Source organism: Onychostoma macrolepis, chromosome 19, assembly GCF_012432095.1.
Source record: "Onychostoma macrolepis isolate SWU-2019 chromosome 19, ASM1243209v1, whole genome shotgun sequence".
NCBI classification, from domain to species: domain Eukaryota; kingdom Metazoa; phylum Chordata; class Actinopteri; order Cypriniformes; family Cyprinidae; genus Onychostoma; species Onychostoma macrolepis.
This window is the reverse complement of record NC_081173.1, coordinates 8,422,565-8,444,416: the sequence shown is the minus strand read 5'-3', so window position 1 is coordinate 8,444,416 and position 21,852 is coordinate 8,422,565. Positions and strand designations below refer to the sequence as shown.

At 36.2% G+C, this 21,852-nt stretch overlaps 3 protein-coding genes across 4 annotated transcripts; 2 read left to right on the top strand and 1 right to left on the bottom strand.

Moving 5' to 3' along the window:
* Positions 1-203: 203 nt before the first annotated feature.
* On the bottom strand, positions 204-9,301 carry ddx39b (DEAD (Asp-Glu-Ala-Asp) box polypeptide 39B). 2 transcript variants are annotated; one of them, XM_058753792.1, is made up of 11 exons: positions 9,188-9,301; positions 8,258-8,490; positions 8,029-8,156; positions 7,810-7,902; positions 6,465-6,648; positions 6,095-6,213; positions 2,559-2,690; positions 1,425-1,534; positions 1,197-1,341; positions 945-1,092; positions 204-767 (listed from the first exon to the last, which is right to left on the bottom strand). In XM_058753792.1, exons 2-11 carry the CDS (start codon positions 8,487-8,489, stop codon positions 751-753), a joined length of 1,308 nt encoding a protein of 435 aa, XP_058609775.1. In that variant the 5' UTR covers position 8,490; positions 9,188-9,301; the 3' UTR covers positions 204-750. The 2 variants fall into 2 exon arrangements, with proteins under 2 accessions (XP_058609775.1, XP_058609774.1); XM_058753791.1 differs by having other exon boundaries at positions 9,150-9,286.
* Positions 9,241-10,324, top strand: polr1h (RNA polymerase I subunit H). The gene is made up of 5 exons (XM_058753793.1): positions 9,241-9,380; positions 9,482-9,601; positions 9,714-9,817; positions 9,929-10,038; positions 10,189-10,324. Exons 2-5 carry the CDS (start codon positions 9,484-9,486, stop codon positions 10,211-10,213), a joined length of 357 nt encoding a protein of 118 aa, XP_058609776.1. The 5' UTR covers positions 9,241-9,380; positions 9,482-9,483; the 3' UTR covers positions 10,214-10,324.
* Positions 10,325-10,484: 160 nt separating this feature from the next.
* gtf2h4 (general transcription factor IIH, polypeptide 4) lies at positions 10,485-21,794 on the top strand. Its single transcript, XM_058752472.1, has 14 exons — positions 10,485-10,626; positions 10,997-11,112; positions 11,396-11,500; positions 12,258-12,389; positions 12,469-12,654; positions 12,733-12,841; positions 15,276-15,344; positions 15,518-15,601; positions 18,564-18,732; positions 18,831-18,961; positions 19,063-19,110; positions 20,685-20,763; positions 21,212-21,273; positions 21,382-21,794. The coding sequence occupies exons 2-14, from the start codon at positions 10,997-10,999 to the stop codon at positions 21,490-21,492; spliced, it is 1,401 nt and encodes a 466-aa protein (XP_058608455.1). The 5' UTR covers positions 10,485-10,626; the 3' UTR covers positions 21,493-21,794.
* The last annotated feature ends 58 nt before the right edge of the window (positions 21,795-21,852 follow it).

Genomic DNA, 21,852 nt, shown 5'->3' with positions numbered 1-21,852 from the left:
CAGTTAGTGAGATCTAGTAAACCATTCTTTTCAGTGCACAGCGTAATGTTTGTCATCAGTACAGTCTGCAAAACTGGGGACAAGGGTAGTTAACTTTTGGATTTAGACTTTAGGTACCAGCCAAAAGTCTTGTGAACCACTCTTAAGTCTTACAAACGAAAGTGTGAAAACACTAACGTTTAAATCATTAAAAACAAAGTGTCTGTAAATAAAACAAACATACTTTATATGGTTTAACAAGCATTAAGTAGTTTAAACAAAGTGGCCATTTGTCTGGCAAATGAACATACACTGAACACATTTCGTTGATACCTACTTCACTGGTAACAAGCATTCAGGCTTATACTGCTATTATACTGAATATCTTTCAAACAATTTAACATCAATGCAAACAACTGTATGGTCCATTATAATCCAATAATGAAAACGCCTCCTCTCACAACAGAAAACAAAAATTATGCCTCTCCATTATAAATAACCTAAATTCAAAAACAAGCAAATTATTCATATTGGGAGGAGTAATATTAACATTGAAAATAATGCATTTTTTACTGTCAACAAGCAAAATCAAACTGAACTACTGAGGAGGTATTAGGAAATCCACTACATTATAGGATAACACTGCGATATGAGCTGTTTATTCACTAACACCATAACAGTCTATGTGACAGACAAACTCTCGGTTGCTACCAGTTGCTACAATGCCATGCATCCTCCGAAGAAACTGCTGCCTTTTGTGTTCTGTCGTCTTTATCGTGTTTGTTCAACTAGGAGAAACAGATACACAAGGAGAAAATTACACAAGTGCACAAATTCAGATAACATAAGAACTGTTTTGACTTGTTTCCTCAAAACATTGACTAAATCTGGACAATTTCGACATTTTACAATAAAACCACTTTTTATTGGAAAACCAGCTGTAGAGACTGAATATTAACACTCACTATATGAAGAGATGTCAATCTCCTCTGGAAGTTCGCTGATGTTCACCTCAAACCTGTCCTGAACATCGTTCAAAGTGCGGGCGTCAGTCTCATCTGACACAAAGGTGATGGCCAGACCTTTCGTTCCAAACCTGCCGGCCCTCGCAACCTGAAGGAATGAGAAAAGTTAAAGCAGCTCAGATGGATCCTTTCACACTCCATAACTTGGCTTTTTTGACATTATTACGTTCACGTAAACTAAACTAAACCAACCCTGTGCAGGTATGTGTCTGAATCTTCAGGCATGTCGTAATTGAAGGCGATGTTGACTCTTTCGATGTCCATACCTCGGCCAAACAGGTTTGTGGCCACCAGGATTCGTCTCTGGAAATCCTTGAACTGCTGATATCGAGCTAATCTGGGATAATAATAATTATTATGAGTCTCAAATGTGATATGAGCAACTAAAAAAATCCTACAATCATAAATAATGTTTTTTACCTTTCGTCTTGAGGCATTGCTCTATGAATGGCAATGGCAGGGAAATTTTGCTCCACCAGCAACTGAGCCAGAGCAATACAACGCTGCACGGACTTCACGAAGATCACCACCTGCAATACTAAACAGCTGTAACACACTACCAGCCAGCTGTCTTCATTAAAATGAAACATCAATTACCAATGACCACTTCAAACCAAGTGCAAAAAATCTCCCAATGAATTTTTTTCCATAGCTTATGTCAATCTTTTTGATTACTTGGCAAAAACTCCAGAAACCAACAATCCAAATAAAAGTTTGGATTTTATGTATATAGTAAATGTAAACTTTTATTCAAAAAGGATGCATTAAATTGATCAAACGTAACAGAAAATTCATTTAAAATGTTGTAAAAGATTTCTATTTCAAAAAATGCCGTTCTTTTGAACATTCTAGTCATTACAGAATCGTGAAAAAAAAAGTATGGTTTTCGCAAAATTAAGCAACAATGTTTCTTGAGCAGCAAAACAGCATATTAGACTGATTTCTGAAGGATCATGTGACACTCAAGACTGGAGTAATGATGCTGAAAATTCAGCTTTGATCACAGGAATAAATTACATTTTAAAATATGTTCAATTAGAAATCAGCTATTTTAAATTGTAATAATATTTTACAATATTACTGTTTTTACTGTATTTTTGATCAAACAAATGCAGTCTTGGTGAGAATAAGATAATTATTTCAAAAACATTTTTAAAAACTCTTATGGAGCCTAAACCATATATAAATACACTATTTAAGGTTAGGGTTCTAAAATCGCATAATTACGTTACATTAAAACTTTATTTCTAGGTTTACGATTGTAAATCCCAGATTTTGAATGTGGTTTTGAACTTGAACTTATCCTCAAACAATTTTACTTCCAATAGGGTTGTAGTTTGCATCTAATTGGATAATCAAAATCTGTATTCAAATGGGCTGCGTTGTATTTTGCATTAAAGCATGTGAATGACCAGAGTGCATGTTGCATTCAGATATGCAAATGTTTCTTGGAAAGCAGCAAGAATCAGTGTCTCTTCCTGAAGTCACTCTCGGTTTGCATCGACTAAGAGTTTGGGGACTTTTTGTGTGTGTCCTGCTGGACTCTCGAGATACCTGATTGAACTCCAACACATCCAGGAGGTCAAAGAGTTTCCTGTTCTTCTCGTTGTCCTTCAGCTTGACGTAGTACTGCTGGAGGCCATGAAGCGTCAGCTTGGTCTCGTCGTCCACAAAAATTTCCATCGGCTAGGACAACCAGTGGAAGCAGGGGGAAGGTGAGGAGGGGTGGGAGAGGAGCGTGCAGGTTCACGGGGTTAAGATTATGTGAAGACACATACAGGAAAGTTGACAAGACGAGGGTGGTGCAGATAATAATGTTACAAGGGTGTGAAAGAGGAAGTGGTGTTTATGAAAGTGTGACGGCATGGGTGTAATGGGAAAGAAAGACACCAGAACAAAGAAAAACAAGGACAAAAGAGGTGTAAAGATTTTAGCAAAGGACAGTGGTGGGGGAGGAGATGACAATGAGAAGGAGAACATGGTGTTAGAAAGGAGAGAGTTATGAAACAGCAGGAGAAAGGGAGGGAAGAGAAGGGATGGGGGTTAGATTCACCCTCCCCTCCCGTCCCAAGCCAATGAGGACACAACACACACACACGCACACACACACTTACTGTCTCAACACGTTGATAAATGCTACCCTGCTGTCCTAGGCTACTTTTAGCTACCAATATCAAGCCTAAAATCTTATCTGTGCTATTTCTAAATAAAAAACTAGAGTTCTACTATAGAGGAACACAAAGTAAAACTACTTCTGTAACATCGATCAATGTGCAGTTTGACAGAAATGTTAGAACTCAGAAATGAGTTTTTAAGTAGCATAAAGTCAACATGAAATCAAAACCCTATCAGACCCTATTTGCTTTCTAAATACACACTCCTGTTATAATATGACTGATTCATCAGTGCACATTATTCCACAGAACAAAAAAAAACATTTGTCTCTGTAGCCTTTCAGTGAAATGTAATAACTTGCTCTGCCTTAACATCCCTTTTTTGGATGATTTCACCAAGTTCGTAGCTTATTTTACTTTTTGGTGAATTGGAGAAATGACAGACATCTCTCTGGCCAGACTTCTCCAATCATTTAGCCCTTATAATTCATCTGCAATCGACTGCAAGCTAGCATTAAGATCTGCCTCCATCCAGTCAACAACTGATGGATTGAATCAAGCCCATCCTACAGTTTCTTCTTTTATTTAACTCTAAAAAAAAATCTGTAAAAAAAAGTGTTAAGAAAAGATCTGTCGCTACTTCTGTTTAACGGCAACTTCGAACAATAGCCAAATAGCCATAGAGTCATTAAGTACAAGGCCAATTGTAGTCAGATTGATGTGTGTACATGCTAAATGAAAGCGAAGTACAATTGCATTATCTAGATCAGGTACGACTTCAATCGGACTAAAGCTTTTGAATGACATGTAAAAACGCAAATGAATTTTTTTAGCCTACTGTTGCATGTAATCCAGAATTTCTAAGATCTTGCTAGTAGTTAACTCCATAATTCAGTTCAGGTTATTGTGGTAAGGTACAATGATAATAAAAGATTTGACAAAAAGAAGCATTACAATCAGGTCAATTACAATTACCTAACCAGTCAAAAGCGTGTGGCAGCTGATTGCAACGTTCATTAAAAGTATGGTCCACTCCACCATCCACCATTCAATCAAGTCCCATCCCACATTCTTACTCTGTTTAATTCTAAAATAGTCTCCTTCTATGCAAGTTATGAATGCTGACTTTTCATGTTGACTTTAAACACTCATAAACCACCTCACACAATACTGCAACACTGTTAAACATTTAGCAGTGCGAGGTTCAGAAGGCCAAATTCATGTGCCAGAAGATTGTTTAATTAAATATACAGAGAACATCCTCAATCTGATCTAATCTGGTAGACGTATGTTTTAAGATCTGGGCTACTAAAACAAGCTAAAACGGTTTTGCGTATAATAGCAAACAGCGATGGCCATGGAAAATTACTGAGATCAAAATCTAACTATTAGTCCCTTGACAGAAGCGCTAAACTCCACCTCCAACCGTGTCTGACACAGTAGCACTGCTAAATGCACATTTGCACTTACCTTCGAGACGTTTAGGCAAATCTAGCTTTGCTGTCTGTCAATAAATCCTCTATTTGCTGCTGAGCTGGTCTAAAGCTCATTTTACTATATTGTCTTCAACCTAATGTTGACCTCAAATCAGTGGATTACATTAGGCAGCATCTCAACAGTATTTATGTATTGTAACTCTCACTAAATATGCACTAAAGAGTGGATGTTAGAATCTGTGTGTGTTAAAAATAGTCATTTTATAGTATATTATGGTGCAAGGAGATTTGCTCATGAATATTTAGTAAAGACACGCCCCTCACAAGTCATTCCAAATATTTAAAAGGGGCTCAAAGTTGTATTTAAGGTTTCTTTTTGAGTCACGACTTTGTTGCGAATGGCCACCTAACGGTTCTTCAAGAGCGTCTCTATCTACACCCGCGCATGTCTCCTCTCTCATCTAAGTTTCTTCTTCATCTCATCCCTCTCGCTCCAGTCTTCCGCAGCTTAATCCTCCCTTTCTCTCTCTTCTCTTGTCCCTCACACCCGCGCATTCTTTCTCCACCGCTTCGGGCCAGTTTTATCGCCTTGATTTTAACTTAGCGACAGACCGTTTGTCTTTTTTCTTGGAGGCAGATGAGGAACCGTTCTAATCAGAGACTGTCAGCTGGATTGATGAAGAGCTGTTCCATCATTGGTTGGTCCACCTGAACTGATTTATGCCGCCAAAGACTAAATCTTTTGTTTCGTTTTATTCCTGCCGTCTGCTTTGTTAAAGAGTAATTAACTGCAGCCCTGGAGTGCCAGTTTGTCATGAATCTTATGTAGTTTTTAGCAGCTGGCTTGCTTTGTTGGGCCGCCACTTTATTGGTTTTAGTTTTGTGCCCCTTGAGAGTCTCTGGCAGTTGACAACAGAATTCATGAAGCTCCGACAAGTGCTTCTCCTCTTAATTAAAGGTTATTTGAGGACAGATCTCTAGGCTGGAATTACAGTCGAGCAGGAACTAAAGCAATTTGTCTTGATAAATAGATACTGAGAGTGAAATAATTTTTGGTCTCTAAACGCCTAAATGGTTTTGAAAGATGCTTTGAATTTTATGGCTCTTAAGTGAATTTGAAGATACACTAGATTCCTTCCCTTAAAGTCATAATAAGGGACATTGGGACATTTAAAATACATTGGATGGATGGACTCTTCATGACTTTAGAAAAGGTTGTTAAGGGAACTATTTAAATTTACAGTGGACTGAGCCTGATGGATGGTGCATTATCAGTTGGCCAAACGGATGCGTGACCGTGTTTGCCAAATGCCGACACAGCGCTGCCAGCTGAGGCGGGGATTAAGGACTTAACATCTTTTTCGCTGTGCCTCTATTAGTTAACAGTCTGTGATTATCAAACGGGCAGAAGAGAGGGGCATTTAGCGTTACGATGTCTCAGGGAGGCCGTAAATGGATCCCACTCTTTCAGGTGTGTATGAGGTGGTCTTGTGAAAGGAAGGAGCTGTTGACATGGTAGAAGTAGGAGAGGCGTAATTACATCTTGCATGAACTTTCTGCAGACAGGACGGATCTCTTTACTCAGGGTGGCACTGAACATCATGACCTGCTTCTCGTGAGGGGTCATACGAAAGATCTCCTGGACATCACGCCGCATGTCTGCAGGGGACAGTAAAAGAACAATGCATTTATATTATTAAAATGAATAATTATCATAGCTGTGTTTGGAACAGCATGCTACTCATAATGTTTCTGAAGTACAGTACACAGTGTCAGTATGGATAGTGTGTGCAGAAAAATGCCTATTGTTTCACCTACAGCTTTTAAAGAGAAATGCGTGTGTGTACTGCACAGAATTCAGTATAATTTCATTCTGAACACAGCCATAGTCTCATAAACGGTCTGCTCACCAAGCTGCTCCAGCATCTTGTCGCATTCGTCCAGGATGAAGTGCTTGATGTGGCGCAGGTTGAGACTCTTGTTGCGAGACAGAGCTAGAATGCGTCCAGGAGTTCCCACCACCACATGAGGGCTCTCTCTCTTCAGAACCTCCTCATCCTTCTTTATAGATAAACCACCAAAGAACACTGCCACCTGGGGGAGAGAGACAGTGAAAGCAATTGAAGGTGAGAAAAGTTTGCACACAGCAATATTAAAAAGTAACAGTTTGTTAGATTTGCAGATCATAACTTCCTTTTAAATTCAGCTCCTGGATTTTCAATGACATAGCAAACAAGAAATGTAAGTGTATCTAAGCGTAACTGCAAGTGTAGGTTTTATTTATACATTTCATTTATCAGTATGGATTACCCATAAACATGGAGTATTTCAAGAAACATTAGATGATATAAATAATCTATTTTATTATATTGTTTTGTTTTTTTAAATGCCTCTTAAAAATGTATTTCATTCATATATTTTCATTACATATAATGACATATCTTTAATTTTACAGAACCTAGTGGAAGAACACTTTATTTCCATCACAAAATGCCAAATCTCAATATATTGTCTACAGAGTACATTATTTTTGGTGCCATAGGCAAAAAAGTCTGCATTTATTTGATCAAAAATACAGTAAAAACAGTAATAATATTATTGCAATTCAAAATAACTGTTTTCTATCTGAATGTATTTTAAAAATTAATTTATTCCTGATGCAAAGATGAATTTTCAGCATCATTACTCCAGTCTTTAGTGTCACATGATCCTTCAGAAATCAGTCTAATATGCTGATTTGCTGCTCAAGAAACATATCTTATTATTATCAATGTTGAAAACGCCATATTTTTGTGGAAACTGTGATACATTTTGTTTTTTTCAGGATACTTAAATGACTATAATGTTCAAAAGAACAACATTAATTTGAACTGATCTGTTATAACACTATGAATGTCTTTTACTGTCAGTTGTGATCAATTTAATGCATCCCTGCTGACTAAATGGATTCATTCTTTTAAAGAAAAATCTTACTGACCTCAACATTTTTGAACAGTAATATTTTGTTCCAAACGTAGGCTAATGAAATTCCTCTGTGATGTGACTGAATTTCATAGTAATTCAGTAAATTGCTTTTCCGATTGAAATTCCAACACAAGAATGGAAAGAGAGCCAATTTTTACATCTGTCACAACCTCTTATACAGTACAGATAAGAAGAGATTTTAAAAAGCAAGTAGTCCTCATATAGCCTGCTTTAGTAAATCTGAAACATATGAACTAAAGCTTTCCTAGAATTGCAAATTTGTCTTCTTACCTTGACACTGGGCATGTATTTGGAGAAGCGCTCGTACTCTTTGCTGATCTGGAAGGCCAGCTCTCGGGTGTGACACATCACCAACACTGATACCTGAGTGAAAGCAATCACTGGTCAACCCCCAAAATTGTGGGATGGCACATAAAGCACACTCAGAGACATCATTTTATTTACGTCTTAGTTCTTTGTTTTCAAAGCCTTTAAAAAGATTGCCTTTACCTGCCCGGTCACTGGCTCCAGCTGCTGAAGGGTGGCCAACACAAAGACAGCCGTCTTCCCCATTCCAGACTTGGCCTGACATAATACATCCATCCCCAGGATCGCCTGAGGAATGCATTCATGCTGAACTGCAAGGGGGAAAAAAACACACACACAAATATATTTAAATATATCAAACTGATATTCTGAAAGCGAAGAAGCTTATATGAGCACATGTTGAATTGCTCACCTTCAGATGGATGTTCAAAGCCGCAGTCCACTATAGCTCTCAGCAGTTCTGGTTTGAGAAGGAAATCCCTGAATCCTGAGGAGTGGATGGACACATATGACCCTTTGACCCCTTCTTTCCTGATGGATATCCCGCCATCGTTGTGTCCCAGGCCTGTGTCCCCGACACCACCTGCATCAACCTCATCCTCCTCATAGTCCAACAGCTCGTTCTCAACATCGTTCTCCGTCATCCTGTGGAGAGATTGGGAAAAGAAAACAAATAAATACACAAGTAATCAAACTAAATGAATTATACAGTGACAGTCCCTCTTCCTGTTAATCATTATGTAATGTAATCATCAATATCTCATATCTACTATCATCTGCTACATTTTCTATGTCTGTTTGTGTGTGTATGTACATATATACATACATTTATTTTATTAGATTTGATAACATGATTACCATTTTATTAACACACAACATACACACATATATAATGTTATCAAACATAATAAAAAATACTATAAACTATTAATAGATTTTACTTGGTAACATAATTATTCATAAGTAACAATATATCATAAATTACATTAGAAATAAAATTGCGTGTTTTACTCGACTTGATAAAAGACAGATAAACAAAATCACATTCTCTAGAATCACAATTACTAAAAAATGAAAATTCATTTAAAGCTGTTGTTTTATCTTAATTAATACGCGAGTAATTAAGGGGGGCAAACTATACTAAATATATTAGCTGTAGCTTCTCCATTTAGCCCCAGAGATACAGCGGGCCATACACTGACTATAGCACAACATTCCCGTGTGTTTTCTGACGGACTATAAAACCTGTTATCACTTCCCGTGTTTATTTTGATCGTTTCACAGTACTAAATAATCGCAGTTACCTCGAAATACTGTATGAAGCAGTTGAATTTCACTGCACCTGCTAGATAGGCTGGCGATGGCGTCATCAATCCGCGACTAAGCGACTGCTTCGATGAAAGACCCAACATGTGGAACTGCGTGAACTGCCTTGAGAAGAGACATCTCAGATTATAGACGAGAAACCTTGTTATCGTTATTGAAACTAGCGTAGATATTGCCCGTTTAAGGCCGTTGTGTTTGAGCTTAAATAAGTAAGTTCTGTTTATGTGGATACATGTGTAGTTACTGACATCCTGACTCGTCTTGTTTTGAACGCAGTGGCTGTAGTGTGTAAATCTGTATTCTTTTCCAGAAATGTCATGTTTTAGTGGTGATCTCAACTTTTGCCCGGAATGTGGGAATATTCTTCCAGTGCCTGGCAGGGAAAATACTATTACCTGCCCACGGTGCTCTTTCAAAATCCCTGTTCGAGGTGAGAGATATCATCTATTGAATATTTTGTATATGACACTACACCCAGCAGCAGAGGTATATGATAAATCAGTAAATTTATATTATAATTTAGCTGTATGATTCTCTCTCAGAATTCACAGGTCAAGTTATTAAGTCTTCGGTGGTGTTTAATCCTCTGGATCAGAGCTCCTGCATTGTTGAGAGCGAAGAAGATGCTGAATTGAAGGGGCCAGTGGTAAGTTATTTCAAAATACAATGATTTATTCTTAAATATTATTGCTTCTGTTTGGAATATCAGCCAACAGACATTTCACCTGTTTTTCATCTAACGCAAACTTTACATTAGATTGACAGGAGATGTTCCCGCTGTAATAAAGAAGGAATGGTTTATCACACGAGACAGATGAGATCTGCAGATGAAGGACAGACAGTCTTCTTCACATGCATACACTGCAGGTAATTCACATGTTATGCTCTTAAACACACCCTTATTTTGACCATTTATACTTGTTCTGAATGCTGTTTAGACATTAAGTGATCATAATTGCCATTAAATCTATCTGTGCACTGATGGCAGAAATTTTTCATTTGATTTCTCTGTTACAGGTTCCAAGAAAAGGAAGATTCATGAGAAAATTGCTGCAGCTCTTGTCATTTACATTTATTGGTTATTAGAATTTAAATAGTATGAAAAAGTAAAAATGCTTTGTACGTGTTTATATGTAAATAAAATAATTTAAAAAAAAAACAATGTGGGTGGAAGTCCTTTTTTTTTTTAATTATACATAAAACATGTCTTTAAAAAGACCGTATATTAATACATATTTTTATATAAGAAGTTTACGAAGAAGTAGAGTTTACCGAATAGTCCCGCCCCACGCACGGCACGTTAGCCAATCAGACTGCCCGTTCCGGCGGTCACGTGATCATTCAACATGGCTTCTTACTATCAGTACTGAATGCATACATGAATGCTTGTGAAGAAATAAAATGATTCACTTTATCTAATGCACTCCTTGCGCTCCCTGACGCATGTGAAACAAGGTAAGCCTACTGACTATATTAAATATATTTTAAAGCGAAAAACACTGCCACTACACACGTTTTTCTGTAATCATTAATTGCACGCAACATTAAGCACAATGATACATTATTAAATATCGTCTCCACTGTATTCGTTGCTGTTGACTTGTGATTTCAGTGTATTTTGTTGAAATAATTTATAGCCACTGAGGGTGTACTAACGCCTCAGTCGCAGATTCCTATGTGCAAACAAATATGTGCAATATGACACTGGACATGTATTATATATGAACAGCATGGCGCTGTTTTTATCACTCACCATGGCCTTTCATTACAGTAATAAGTCATAATGCAAGTCATCCTTTGCCTCTTCATTCTCCTGTGTAAACAGATGAAGCTTCGAGTCCAGCTGCAGTGCAAGAACTTGCATGAGTATCTAAAGGAATTGAGTCCAGAGATCCTCGACAGGCTCTACAATCACCCAGCAACATGCCTGGCAGTCTACAGGTCCATCTGGCTTTAGTCTTTAAATATACATGCATATTTACTTGTATGAATGTCAACAAAATGTTTACATAAAAGTATATGATAGTTCTAACATATATCATATTTTTTTAAGGTGGCACTTGTTTTTTTTAAATTAATTAATTTATTTTTTATCTGATATAACAACATTCATAAATTTTATATGTGCCTTAATTGTCCCTATTGTGCCTATTGTTATAATACTAAAACTGAGGTTACACAATGGTTAATGCTGATTGGCTCACTCTCATTCATTTTCGAACAGGGAACTTCCATCACTGGCAAAGAATTATGTGATGCGGATGCTGTTTTTAGACCATCCACTCCCACAAGCTGCAGTCGCGCTGTGGGTTAAAAAAGACAGTCAAAAGTAAGTACAATAGTTAGTTCTACCATTCTAATACAAATTGCAGTAACATTTTATATTAAGGTGGTCTTGTTACATGTATTTAATATTATAATAATAATAAATAATGCATAATTACATGCAAGTAACCTTAAACCAAACACTAATCCTAACAACTAACCATATAGTAAGTATATGTAGTTAATTAATATCACTCAGTACTTTAATGTATAATTTCACTGTAACAAGGACACCTTAAAATAAAGTGTAACCCAAATTGGCATATTAAAATGATTTCTGTAGGATCAGTCGAGTAATGGCTGATAAAAGGTGGTCTTGTTACATGTATTTAATATTATAATAATAATAAATAATGCATAATTACATGCAAGTAACCTTAAACCAAACACTAATCCTAACAACTAACCATATAGTAAGTATATGTAGTTAATTAATATCACTCAGTACTTTAATGTATAATTTCACTGTAACAAGGACACCTTAAAATAAAGTGTAACCCAAATTGGCATATTAAAATGATTTCTGTAGGATCAGTCGAGTAATGGCTGATAAAATTCAGCTTTGCCATCACAGTGATAAATTATAAAATATATTAAAACTTAAAACAGTTCTTTTAAATTGTAATAATATTTTGCAATGTTACTATAAATGGAGCCTTGGTGAGACTTCTTACTAAAACTTCTTACCCACCCCAAACATTCGAATGGTAGTGTCATGTATCACTTTCTTATAAATTTATGTGTTTCTTTGCTTTTCCTAGAGACCACGATCAGTGTGTGTCAGTGTTAACTGGCCTACGGCTCTGGCACAGTCAGCACCTTCAAGGTGGACTCCAAGGCTTTGTGCTCAACCCAGTGTTTAAAGACAACCTGAGAATAGCACTTCTAGGCGGGTGAGGAACACAGTTCAGATTAAGAACCATATTTAATGTTGTGGAAGCAGATTTACTAGACTATTGTTCACTTTGTTAGCGGTAAATCATGGGCAGATGAAGGCAGCAACCTGGGTCCTGATCGTCACGCGAGGGATGTCGATAGTCTCGACCGCTATGCTATGGAGCGTTGGGAGGTCATCCTTCACTTCATGGTGGGCTCTCCCAGCGCAGCCGTCAGCCAGGATCTGGCCCAGCTCCTCATACAGGCCGGGCTCATGAAGAGGTAGAGCACACCAACTAAAGTAGGTCAGACAAGAAGGGTAGACAAAAAATTAACTTGATCTGTTTTTTCCTCTCTCAGCGAGGTTGGCGAGGCTCCTTGTATCACATCAGCAGGGTTTCAGTTCCTGCTGCTGGACACAGCGTCTCAGCTGTGGTACTTCACCCTGCAGTACCTCAAAACAGCGCAGGTCAGTGCATGACATATAGAGTCTATACATTAAAGACCAGATTTACAAACTAAAGACTCACAGTGAAAAATTAGCGATGAAAAGTCGTGGACACATTTATTTTTGAGGCTTTTGTGCATTTGTTGGAGTTTCAATATCAGACACAACATTTATGAGAGTAGAATATTTCAATAAAACATACTAAGGATTGTGGTAGTCAAGTTACTGTTATTAAACACACAAAAAAGGCATGTCTTAACCCCAAAAATGCATTCAAATATGTACATTTTATTTGGACTACTTTGGACCCAAAGAATCATTGTTTTGTTCAGCAGTCATAACATATTATTTTTCAGCTAAAAGCAGACTGTATTTGTTCAGTAACTTCTTATTAATGAATGAAGCATTTCAGTTTTGAATTTTACCATTATATTACCAAGTTATTACTGCATTTACCCCCTTTTAATTAATTAAAAAATTTAGAAAATTTAAAATTACATAATAAAATTGCACATAAACCACACCAAAAACAAGTATGATGCAAGTACGTGACACTGGACCACAAAACAAGTCATAAGGGTCTTCTTTTCTTTTTTTTATTGAAATTTATACATCATCTGAATTGATGTATTGATCTGAATTGACATTGATGTGTAGTTTGTTTGGACAATATTTGGCTGAGATACAACTATTTGAAAATCTGAAATCTGAGGGAGCAAAAAAATCAAAATATTGAGAAAATCGCCTTTAAAGTTGTCCAAATGAAGTTCTTAGCAATGCATGTTACTATTCAGAAATTAAATTTTGATATATTTACGGTAGGTAATTTACAAGATATCTTCATGGAACATGATCTTTACTTAATATCCTAATGACCTTTGGCATGAACCAAAAATCAATAATTTTGCTGGCTATTGCTGCAAATACATACGTGCAACTTATGACTGGTTTTGTGGTCCAGGGTCATATATATATATATATATATATATATATATATATATATATGTGTGTATGTATGTATGTATGTATGTATGTATACATATATATGCAATATTGGTGAGAAATCTTATTTGAATTTATCATAGTATGAAATTGATAAGAATATATAATCTTAATTTTATTAAATTCCTTTGACTTTATAACTCTTTATATTGCTAAAAACTGTACAAATTTATGAAACCTACACATTTATTTTTAACACGAACAACACACTACTCTGAAAAGTTTTCAACCAAAAAAAAATTTATTTTACTTGCATGAACTTTCACTTCCAGATGAAAAGAAGTTATAATTTTTTATGCTGCAGTAGTTCATTTAATAAGTGTACGTATTCATGTTTAACAACAAAATTCAGTCCCAAAAGTATGTGAGATATGGGGAAATATATTTATAAATATATTTTACAAACTTTTTTTTTTTTACACTAATGTAACTTAATAGGTAATTTAACAAAACGTATTTGTGTCACCTAATGGTACTCAATGCATTATCAGGTCCAACATGACCCCAACATAAAATGTAATTTTGTGTAAAAATCTGTTAAAAAATAAAAAAAGATTTTTTTTTTTTGAGACTCTTAAAGTGCTTGCAAAGTTTCGTCCCCTTACTAAAAATAATGCAGTTTTCATCTCTTCTGGGTCTTTATGCCTTGGTCATTATGGGTATGATTTGGCTGTGTCTGTGTTCTTTCATTTGAATATTGTCAGTAGATCAACTGCAGAACTCTCCATTCTCATCGATGTGTTTATGGGATTGTGATCTCACGCTAATTTGCCCTGTTTAGTAAATCTGGCCCTGAATATACCGCACATTATGATAGATGTCTCATATGAAGGTTTACGTGCACAGAATAGTATGACAGCAGATTCACCCAGTTGAAATTGTGAATAAAATTTATGTGCGTGCAAAAAGTGCAATAACAGCGAGAACCTTCTGAGTGCTGTTGAAGAAAGATAAACAACTTAGCATGGTACAACAGTGTTTTTGCCTTTCTAACAAACTGAAAAACATGGCTTTCTTCTTGCGTTGCTAACTTTGCTTAACAAAAGTTAAGAATTTGAAAAAGCATCCCAAAATGATATCTCTATCTAATGAAAACATATGGCCTTTAATAACTAGACATCTGGATGAGAGTAATTTGCAAAGATCACTGGGTGAGAGAGTTTCTGCTCTGCACTGCATTGCATATGCGCACAACATATTTTTGAATCTGCCTGTGAAAGTTGTCAGATACAGATGTTTGCTTGCCAATCGCTCCTATTTGGTGAATTATTCAAGACTTGCACTTCTTCCTTCAGTCTGATCATTTTTATTCGTTCAAGGTGTTTACATGATGACTTTTCATTCAGATGAGTTGTCATTCTGATTTTATTATTAGGCTGCATGTAAACGTGGTTAGTGTGGTGGAAAATCTGGCTCCACTTCCTTATTAACAGTCTGATCTTCTCCTTCATAGTCAAGAGGAATGGACCTGGTGGAGATTCTTTCCTTTTTGTTCCAACTGAGTTTTTCCACTCTTGGTAGGGTGAGTATTGCTATTACAATGTCAAGAATAACATATGAGTCAGAGATAAAAGCCATTACTTATGGTAATTAAATTAAAGAAGCCATTCTGCTATAGTCCCATGAAGTAGATTAGCTTGCTTGCTTATTAAAATGTTTTGATTTGTATTAATGTGATTGTTGTTTGTCTTGCAGGATTATTCTGTGGAGGGCATGAGTGAGTCTCTGCTCACATTTTTGCAGCATTTACGAGAGTTTGGTCTGGTTTTCCAAAGAAAGGTCAGTCATCAAGTAAAAATGCTGACTAGCTTTGTGTGAGGATCAAACTATACATATAATATATAGATAATAATAAAAATGTACAGTGCCGTGAAAAGGTTTTTGCCCCCTTCCTGTTTTTTTTTTTTTGCATATTTGTCACACTTAAAAGATTCAGATCATCAAACTAATTTTAATATTACAAAAAGATAATGCAAGTAAATACAAAATGCAGTTTTTAAATGATGATTTCATTTATTAAGGGAAAAAAGCTGTCCAAACCTACCTGGCCCTACATGAAAAATTAATTGCCCCCTCCTATTAAATCATGAAAGAACTGTGATTAACCACATTATTTTAGAAAGCTGAGTTAAATTTCACGAGCCAAACCCAGGCCTGATTACTGCCAGACCTGTTGAATCAAGAAATCACTTAAATAGAACCTGTCTGACAAAGTGAAGCATGTTTAAAGAGCAACACATCATGCCGCGACCTAAAGAAATTCAAGAACAGATGAGAAACAAAATAGTTAACCTGTATCAGTCTGGAAAGGGTTATAAAGCCATTTCTAAGGCTTTGGCACTCCAGCAAACCATGGTCAGAGCCATTATCCACAAATGGAGAAAACTTGGAACTGCAGGCCTTACTTGCCTCAATTAAGGTCAGTGTTCATGATTCAACAATAAGAAAGAGACTGGGCAAAAACGGCATCCATGGGAGAGTTCCAAGCAGGGCCAGAGTGGGATCCATTTTCAGCCCGGGAGTGTAATGCTCAAGACCAGCCCACCACCTATCCCCATCCAACCCCCTCCCACCGTGGTGGAATCTGGATAAATGAAGTGACAGATCTGTTCTTACTATCCTGTTATATTTATTTTTGACATGTTTCAATAAAAAATATGAATAATGTAAATATGGCCATAAATATCAATAACAAATCACATGCAACAAAGAATCCAACTGTTACATTATGAAAAAATGGTTTGCATTCAAACAAAAATAGTGCGGTAAGAAATATACTTTTTGCACTATTGTTTTTTTTTTTTTAAATATGTCATATGTCAATGTAATAAATAAAATAATGAAATAAATTATATGAAACATTTCTGCTACAAAACATTCAACTGTAACATTATAAAAAAAAAGTTCAATTCAAAATTGAAAGCTGCCAAGCAGTCATCAATAACTAAATGGAAAATCAGTAAGCATCTCGAAAGAAAGAAAGAACAGGCTAAAATCACTTACATTTAATTGAAACAGACAATCATTAGAAAAAAACCTAAACTGAATAAAAAAAAAATCCTTCAATGTAAGTCACTTTGGATAAAAGCGTTTGCCAAATGCATAACTGTAAATGTTGCTAGTCACTGTACCTTGAGTCGTCAGTTCACGTGTGCTCGTTTGTCTTGAAAAAAATATTTGTCAGTTTGGCACATTTGGCCGTGTCATCCTCCAATGCCTTTTTTTTTTTTGCCTTTTTCAATGCCAATGGCTCTTTCAGCTCCTCCAGGCATATTTTTTTTTTTACTATCCATTTTATTCTTCCCACGATTAGCGCACTCTCGCTAACTCACACCACAGCATTAATGGTAACGATCTGGGACACGTGACTTGTGCAGAGGAAGAGACAACAGAAAACGTCACATTTGAATGTTAAATTCAAATCTAGTGTTATTAACTTAGTTATCAGTCACACAGTAACTTAAACACATATACGTTATTCTGTGTATGTAAAAAAAATGTTAAATAAATTTTAAAAAAGCAGGCGAGTCTGCCGGCCCAATTTATGAGCGGGGCAGATCGGTTCTCCTGAAGGCCACTCTGGTTCCAAGGCAAAAGCCACTGCTGACCAAAAAGAACACAAAGGCTCGTCTCACATTTGCCAAAAAATATCTTGATTATCCCCAAGACTTTTGGGCAAATATTCTGTGGACTGATGCGACAAAAGTTCAACTTTTTGGAAGGTGTGTGTCCCATTACATCTGGCGTAAACCCAACACAGCATTTCATAAAAAGAACATCATACCAGCAGTCAAACATGGTGGTGGTCGTGTGATGGTCTGGGAATGCTTTGCAAAGAGTGAGACAAAATTCCTCCACAGTGATGTGAAAGACTCATTGCCAGTTATCGCAAACGGTTGATTGCAGTTGTTGCTGCAAAGGGTGGCACAACCAGTTATTAGATTTAGGGGGCAATTACTTTTTCACGTAGGGCCAGGCAGGTTTGAACAGCTGTTTTCCCTTAATAAATGAAATCATTATTTAAAAACTGCATTTTGTATTTACTTGGGTTATCTTTGTGTAATATTAAAATTTGTTTGATGATCTGAATCCTTCAAGTGTCACAAATATGCAAAAAACATAAAAAAAAAAAAATACAGTATTTAAAAGTATTAAAAATACAGCAAACTAGTAATATTTTTAAATATTACAATTTAAAATATCTGTTTTCTATTTGAATATATTTTAAAATGTAATATATTTCTGTGATACAAAGCTGAATTTTCAGCATCATTACTCCACTCTTCAGTGTCACATGATTCTTCAGAAATCATCATAATATGCTGATTTGCTGCTCAAGACAAATCATATTGTTATTAATGTTAAAAACAGTTGTGCTGCTTCATGTTTTTGTGGAAACAATTTATTTTAAGTTTATTTTAAAACAGCATTGATTTGAAATAGAAATATTTTGTAACAAAATAAATGTCTTTATTGACACTTTTGATCAATTTAATGCGTGGTTGCTGAATAAAAATATAAATTTTTTCTAAAGAAATATTTTACTGAACCCAAACTTTTGAATGGTAGTGTTTGTATATGTAAATAATATTAATAACTATTTATTTATTTATTACTAGTGCTGTTATAATTTTATAGTAATCTAACATTGTCACAAATTTTTACTTGCATTGTATTGGAAAGTTGACTTTAAATATAACTAAAAAAAGCAGTTGCACCAGTTTACATCATCTTTTCACAGAGGAAGTCAAGGAGGTACTACCCTACCAGGCTGGCCATAACTCTAGCTGCAGGGGTCACATTAAACCCTGCCTCTGGATCTGCCTCTTCTGCACTCGGAGCCACACCAGGAACAGGAGACACAGGCTTCATCATTGTAGAAACAAATTACCGTGTATATGCCTACACAAGTATGTCATGCACATCACACACCCTGACTTGTCTAAAATGCAATACACTGCATAAGATCAGCCAAGGAAAACAAGCTTCCTCCATCTCTCTCTGACAGACTCTGAACTCCAGATTGCACTAGTAGCTCTATTTAGCGAGATGCTGTATCGCTTTCCAAACCTGGTGGTTGCTCAGGTAACCAGAGAGTCGGTGCAGCAGGCCATCGCTAACGGCATAACTGCACAGCAGGTGAGAGACACGTGCAGTCACTGCATCCCACAACCTGTTGTTCTGCAGATTGGTTTGTTCTTCTAATGATAAGGCTGTTTTGACGTGTTTTGTGATTTCAGATCATTCACTTCTTAAGGACCCGAGCACACCCAGTAATGCTTAAACAGGTAATTGCTCGAATGTTTTATTTTTACCATTGTGCTTATAAAAAGGGTTTTAATTAATTTTTTAGGGCTGAGTGATTATAGCTAAGAAATTAATCATTAATAATTATTTCTAGTAATTATTCATTTATAATAATGAATATTTATTCAAATGGGTTGAATTAATTAAATGCAGTGCTTATAAGGATTTCTTTAAATTTGTGTGTTTTGTGTTAAAAATCCAGTAGATTAATTTAAAATCTCATTAATCCTATTCATTAAAAATCTATTAATCCCATAAAGCACTTTAATAATGACTTATTTTTCTTGGCCTGCCTGGAAAGTTGCTCTCTGGTTCGTTCTTAAAAAAAGCCAATAGGATTTTTCCACTGGCTTCTTAATTTTGCAGAAAATAAGCTCTGTGGCCAACAAAAATGTATGATTCTAAAGCCCGGTACACACCAAGCCGACGCTCGACACTCGACGGTCAAGTAGCACGTCCGTTCTGCGCATTTCTCGCGCACTGGTTCGCCAGCTGAACAGCCAATCAGAATGATCAGATGGCCCGACTGACCGACGAGCTCCGACGCTGATTCAACATGTCGAATCGGACAAAAAAAGCAGAGGGCGTGGAACACACTGAGAAAACGTAGTTGGCCGACGAACAAAAACTGCCCAACGGCCGACCATCAGCTTGGTATGTACCGGGCTGTACACAATTTTTTCATTGTTGATTTTTCATCTTCAGAAAGAAACAAATTTTATGAATTTTAAAACCTAAGTACCTGTATGATTTTCTTTCAGCTGTTGAACACAAAACAAGATATTTTGAAGAATGTTGGTGTACAAACAGTTGACGGTACTCATTGACTTTCATAGTATTTCTTTACCATACTATGGAAGTCAATGGGTACCGTCAACTGTTTGGTTACCAACATTCTTCAAAATATCTTGTTTTGTGTTCAACAGAAGAAAGAAAATCTTGAGCAACTTGAAGGTAATTAAGGTAATTAAATAAAAATGTTTTGGGTGAACTCTTTAAGCTTCTAAAACTCTATCAGTCTTTATTGAAAACATTTTTCCCTGTAAGTTTGAGTTAGAATAGCTTGAAAGAGTGTGATAATAAACACAACAAGGCTGTAGAGGTGACTATTGAGTAGATGAATTTTACCTGTTCAGTGTGATCTTTAATGTCCTCGGTAATCCCGTTTAGGCACTGGTTAGCAACTGATTTTTTCAAGACAAGTAAAAGCTTTAAAAAACACAAATGGGGTATTATTTTATTTTATGCCATAGAATAAAGTGTGAAAATACATTACATTCACCACAGACCTTGTTTCAGGCATTTAACCAAAAAAACATTGATTTCAGGATGATGAAACAGGAAATGCTAAAAAAAATGCTAACTTGTTTCTGGGTTTTGGCCTACAAAAATGTCATCTCACAGCACTCTATAGTTTCCCCTTATAGGCTTAGATGTCCCTTAGGTGTCTCCCTTGTGCAATATGGTGATTCTTATCATGAAAATTCTATACTGCTATGCAAATATCCACTGCTTGATGCATGAGCTTGTTTCCATGTATCATTCTGTCCTTCAGACCCCCACCCTTCCCCCAACCATCACAGATCAGATCAGGCTGTGGGAGCTCGAGAAAGATCGCTTACAGTTCACTGAGGGTGAGTGTGTGTCTGTGCATATGAGACCAGCTCTGCAGTTCCAAAGCAAATTTACATTACTCCGTTTATGTTTTTCCTTCAAATATCCACATTACATTAATTATACATTTTTCTACATTAGTAATTTCAGTTATTTAAATAATACAGTGTTACTGTTGCATTTAAATGTAACCTCTGGGAATGGCTGTCTCCATTTCAAGAAAAAAATAAATTACATTTTGATGATATTATGGCATAGAGAACTTGTTTCCATTCCATGGGTGACCTGCAGGGTTCATTCTCTCGAATGTAAATGTCAGACTGTATAAGAAGCGTGTTAGAGAAATGTAACGCAAATAAAATTTTGCATTGGAATAGGGTTTGGGGTAGGGGCCATAAACGCCATCTGAAAATATACAAACATTGGTGCATTTTTTTATTTTTTTTTGTCTGTTTTTCATTCTTTCAGGAGTCTTATACAACCAGTTTTTATCCCAGGCTGATTTTGAAGTGTTGCGGGACAGGGCTCAGGTAAAAAAAATAGCATCTTTCCATGTGTGCTTGCTGTGCTTTATAAGCAGCAGCTGTCTGTCCTGCAGTGATGCACACAATACTGACAGTATAACGTTTGTCCTGCAGGGTTTAGGTGTGCTGGTTTGGCAGAACCCCGCTCACAGGGTCATGGTGGTGACGCCACATGGACACAGCGAGGTTAAGAGATTCTGGAAGAGACAAAAGAGCCATACATAAAGGAAAAAGGAAAAACAGCCCTGAAAAATACACCATTCACTTGAGAATGATTCTGAAAATTACAGCTTATAGACAGACTGGAGACATTATCTGTAATGAGCACTATTTTTGTGTATTTCACTGCAAGTTCATCTGTTTAGAAAAAAAAAAACTGTTTCTATACATAGTTCAAAGCCGTTAGCTGTTTATGAGACTGTTTGCGCATTATTATTCCCTTATTGACTTAATTTTGCTTTTGTACTGTCTTTGCTACATGTTTGTGTCTGAGGTAAACTGACTAAAATAAATACTGTTTACACTGATTGCTATCTTTTTTGTTTGATGACATGGAAATTTGGTCCTTGAAATTGATAACATGGA

What these genes read in the sequence shown, in the direction of transcription:
- ddx39b (XM_058753792.1), bottom strand. Translation starts at nt 8,489, where the DNA reads ATGACGGAGAACGATGTTGAGAACGAGCTGTTGGACTATGAGGAGGAT. An exon ending in CTTTGAACATCCATCTGAAG is followed by an intron (nt 8,157 to 8,257) that starts GTGAGCAATTCA and finishes TCCCCCTTGCAG; the next exon opens with TTCAGCATGAATGCATTCCT. An exon ending in TGGAGCCAGTGACCGGGCAG is followed by an intron (nt 7,903 to 8,028) that starts GTAAAGGCAATC and finishes GCTTTCACTCAG; the next exon opens with GTATCAGTGTTGGTGATGTG.
- polr1h (XM_058753793.1), top strand. Translation starts at nt 9,484, where the DNA reads ATGTCATGTTTTAGTGGTGATCTCAACTTTTGCCCGGAATGTGGGAAT. An exon ending in CTGAATTGAAGGGGCCAGTG is followed by an intron (nt 9,818 to 9,928) that starts GTAAGTTATTTC and finishes ACTTTACATTAG; the next exon opens with ATTGACAGGAGATGTTCCCG. An exon ending in TTCACATGCATACACTGCAG is followed by an intron (nt 10,039 to 10,188) that starts GTAATTCACATG and finishes TCTCTGTTACAG; the next exon opens with GTTCCAAGAAAAGGAAGATT.
- gtf2h4 (XM_058752472.1), top strand. Translation starts at nt 10,997, where the DNA reads ATGAAGCTTCGAGTCCAGCTGCAGTGCAAGAACTTGCATGAGTATCTA. An exon ending in GTCTGGTTTTCCAAAGAAAG is followed by an intron (nt 15,602 to 18,563) that starts GTCAGTCATCAA and finishes ATCTTTTCACAG; the next exon opens with AGGAAGTCAAGGAGGTACTA. An exon ending in TGTTGCGGGACAGGGCTCAG is followed by an intron (nt 21,274 to 21,381) that starts GTAAAAAAAATA and finishes TTTGTCCTGCAG; the next exon opens with GGTTTAGGTGTGCTGGTTTG.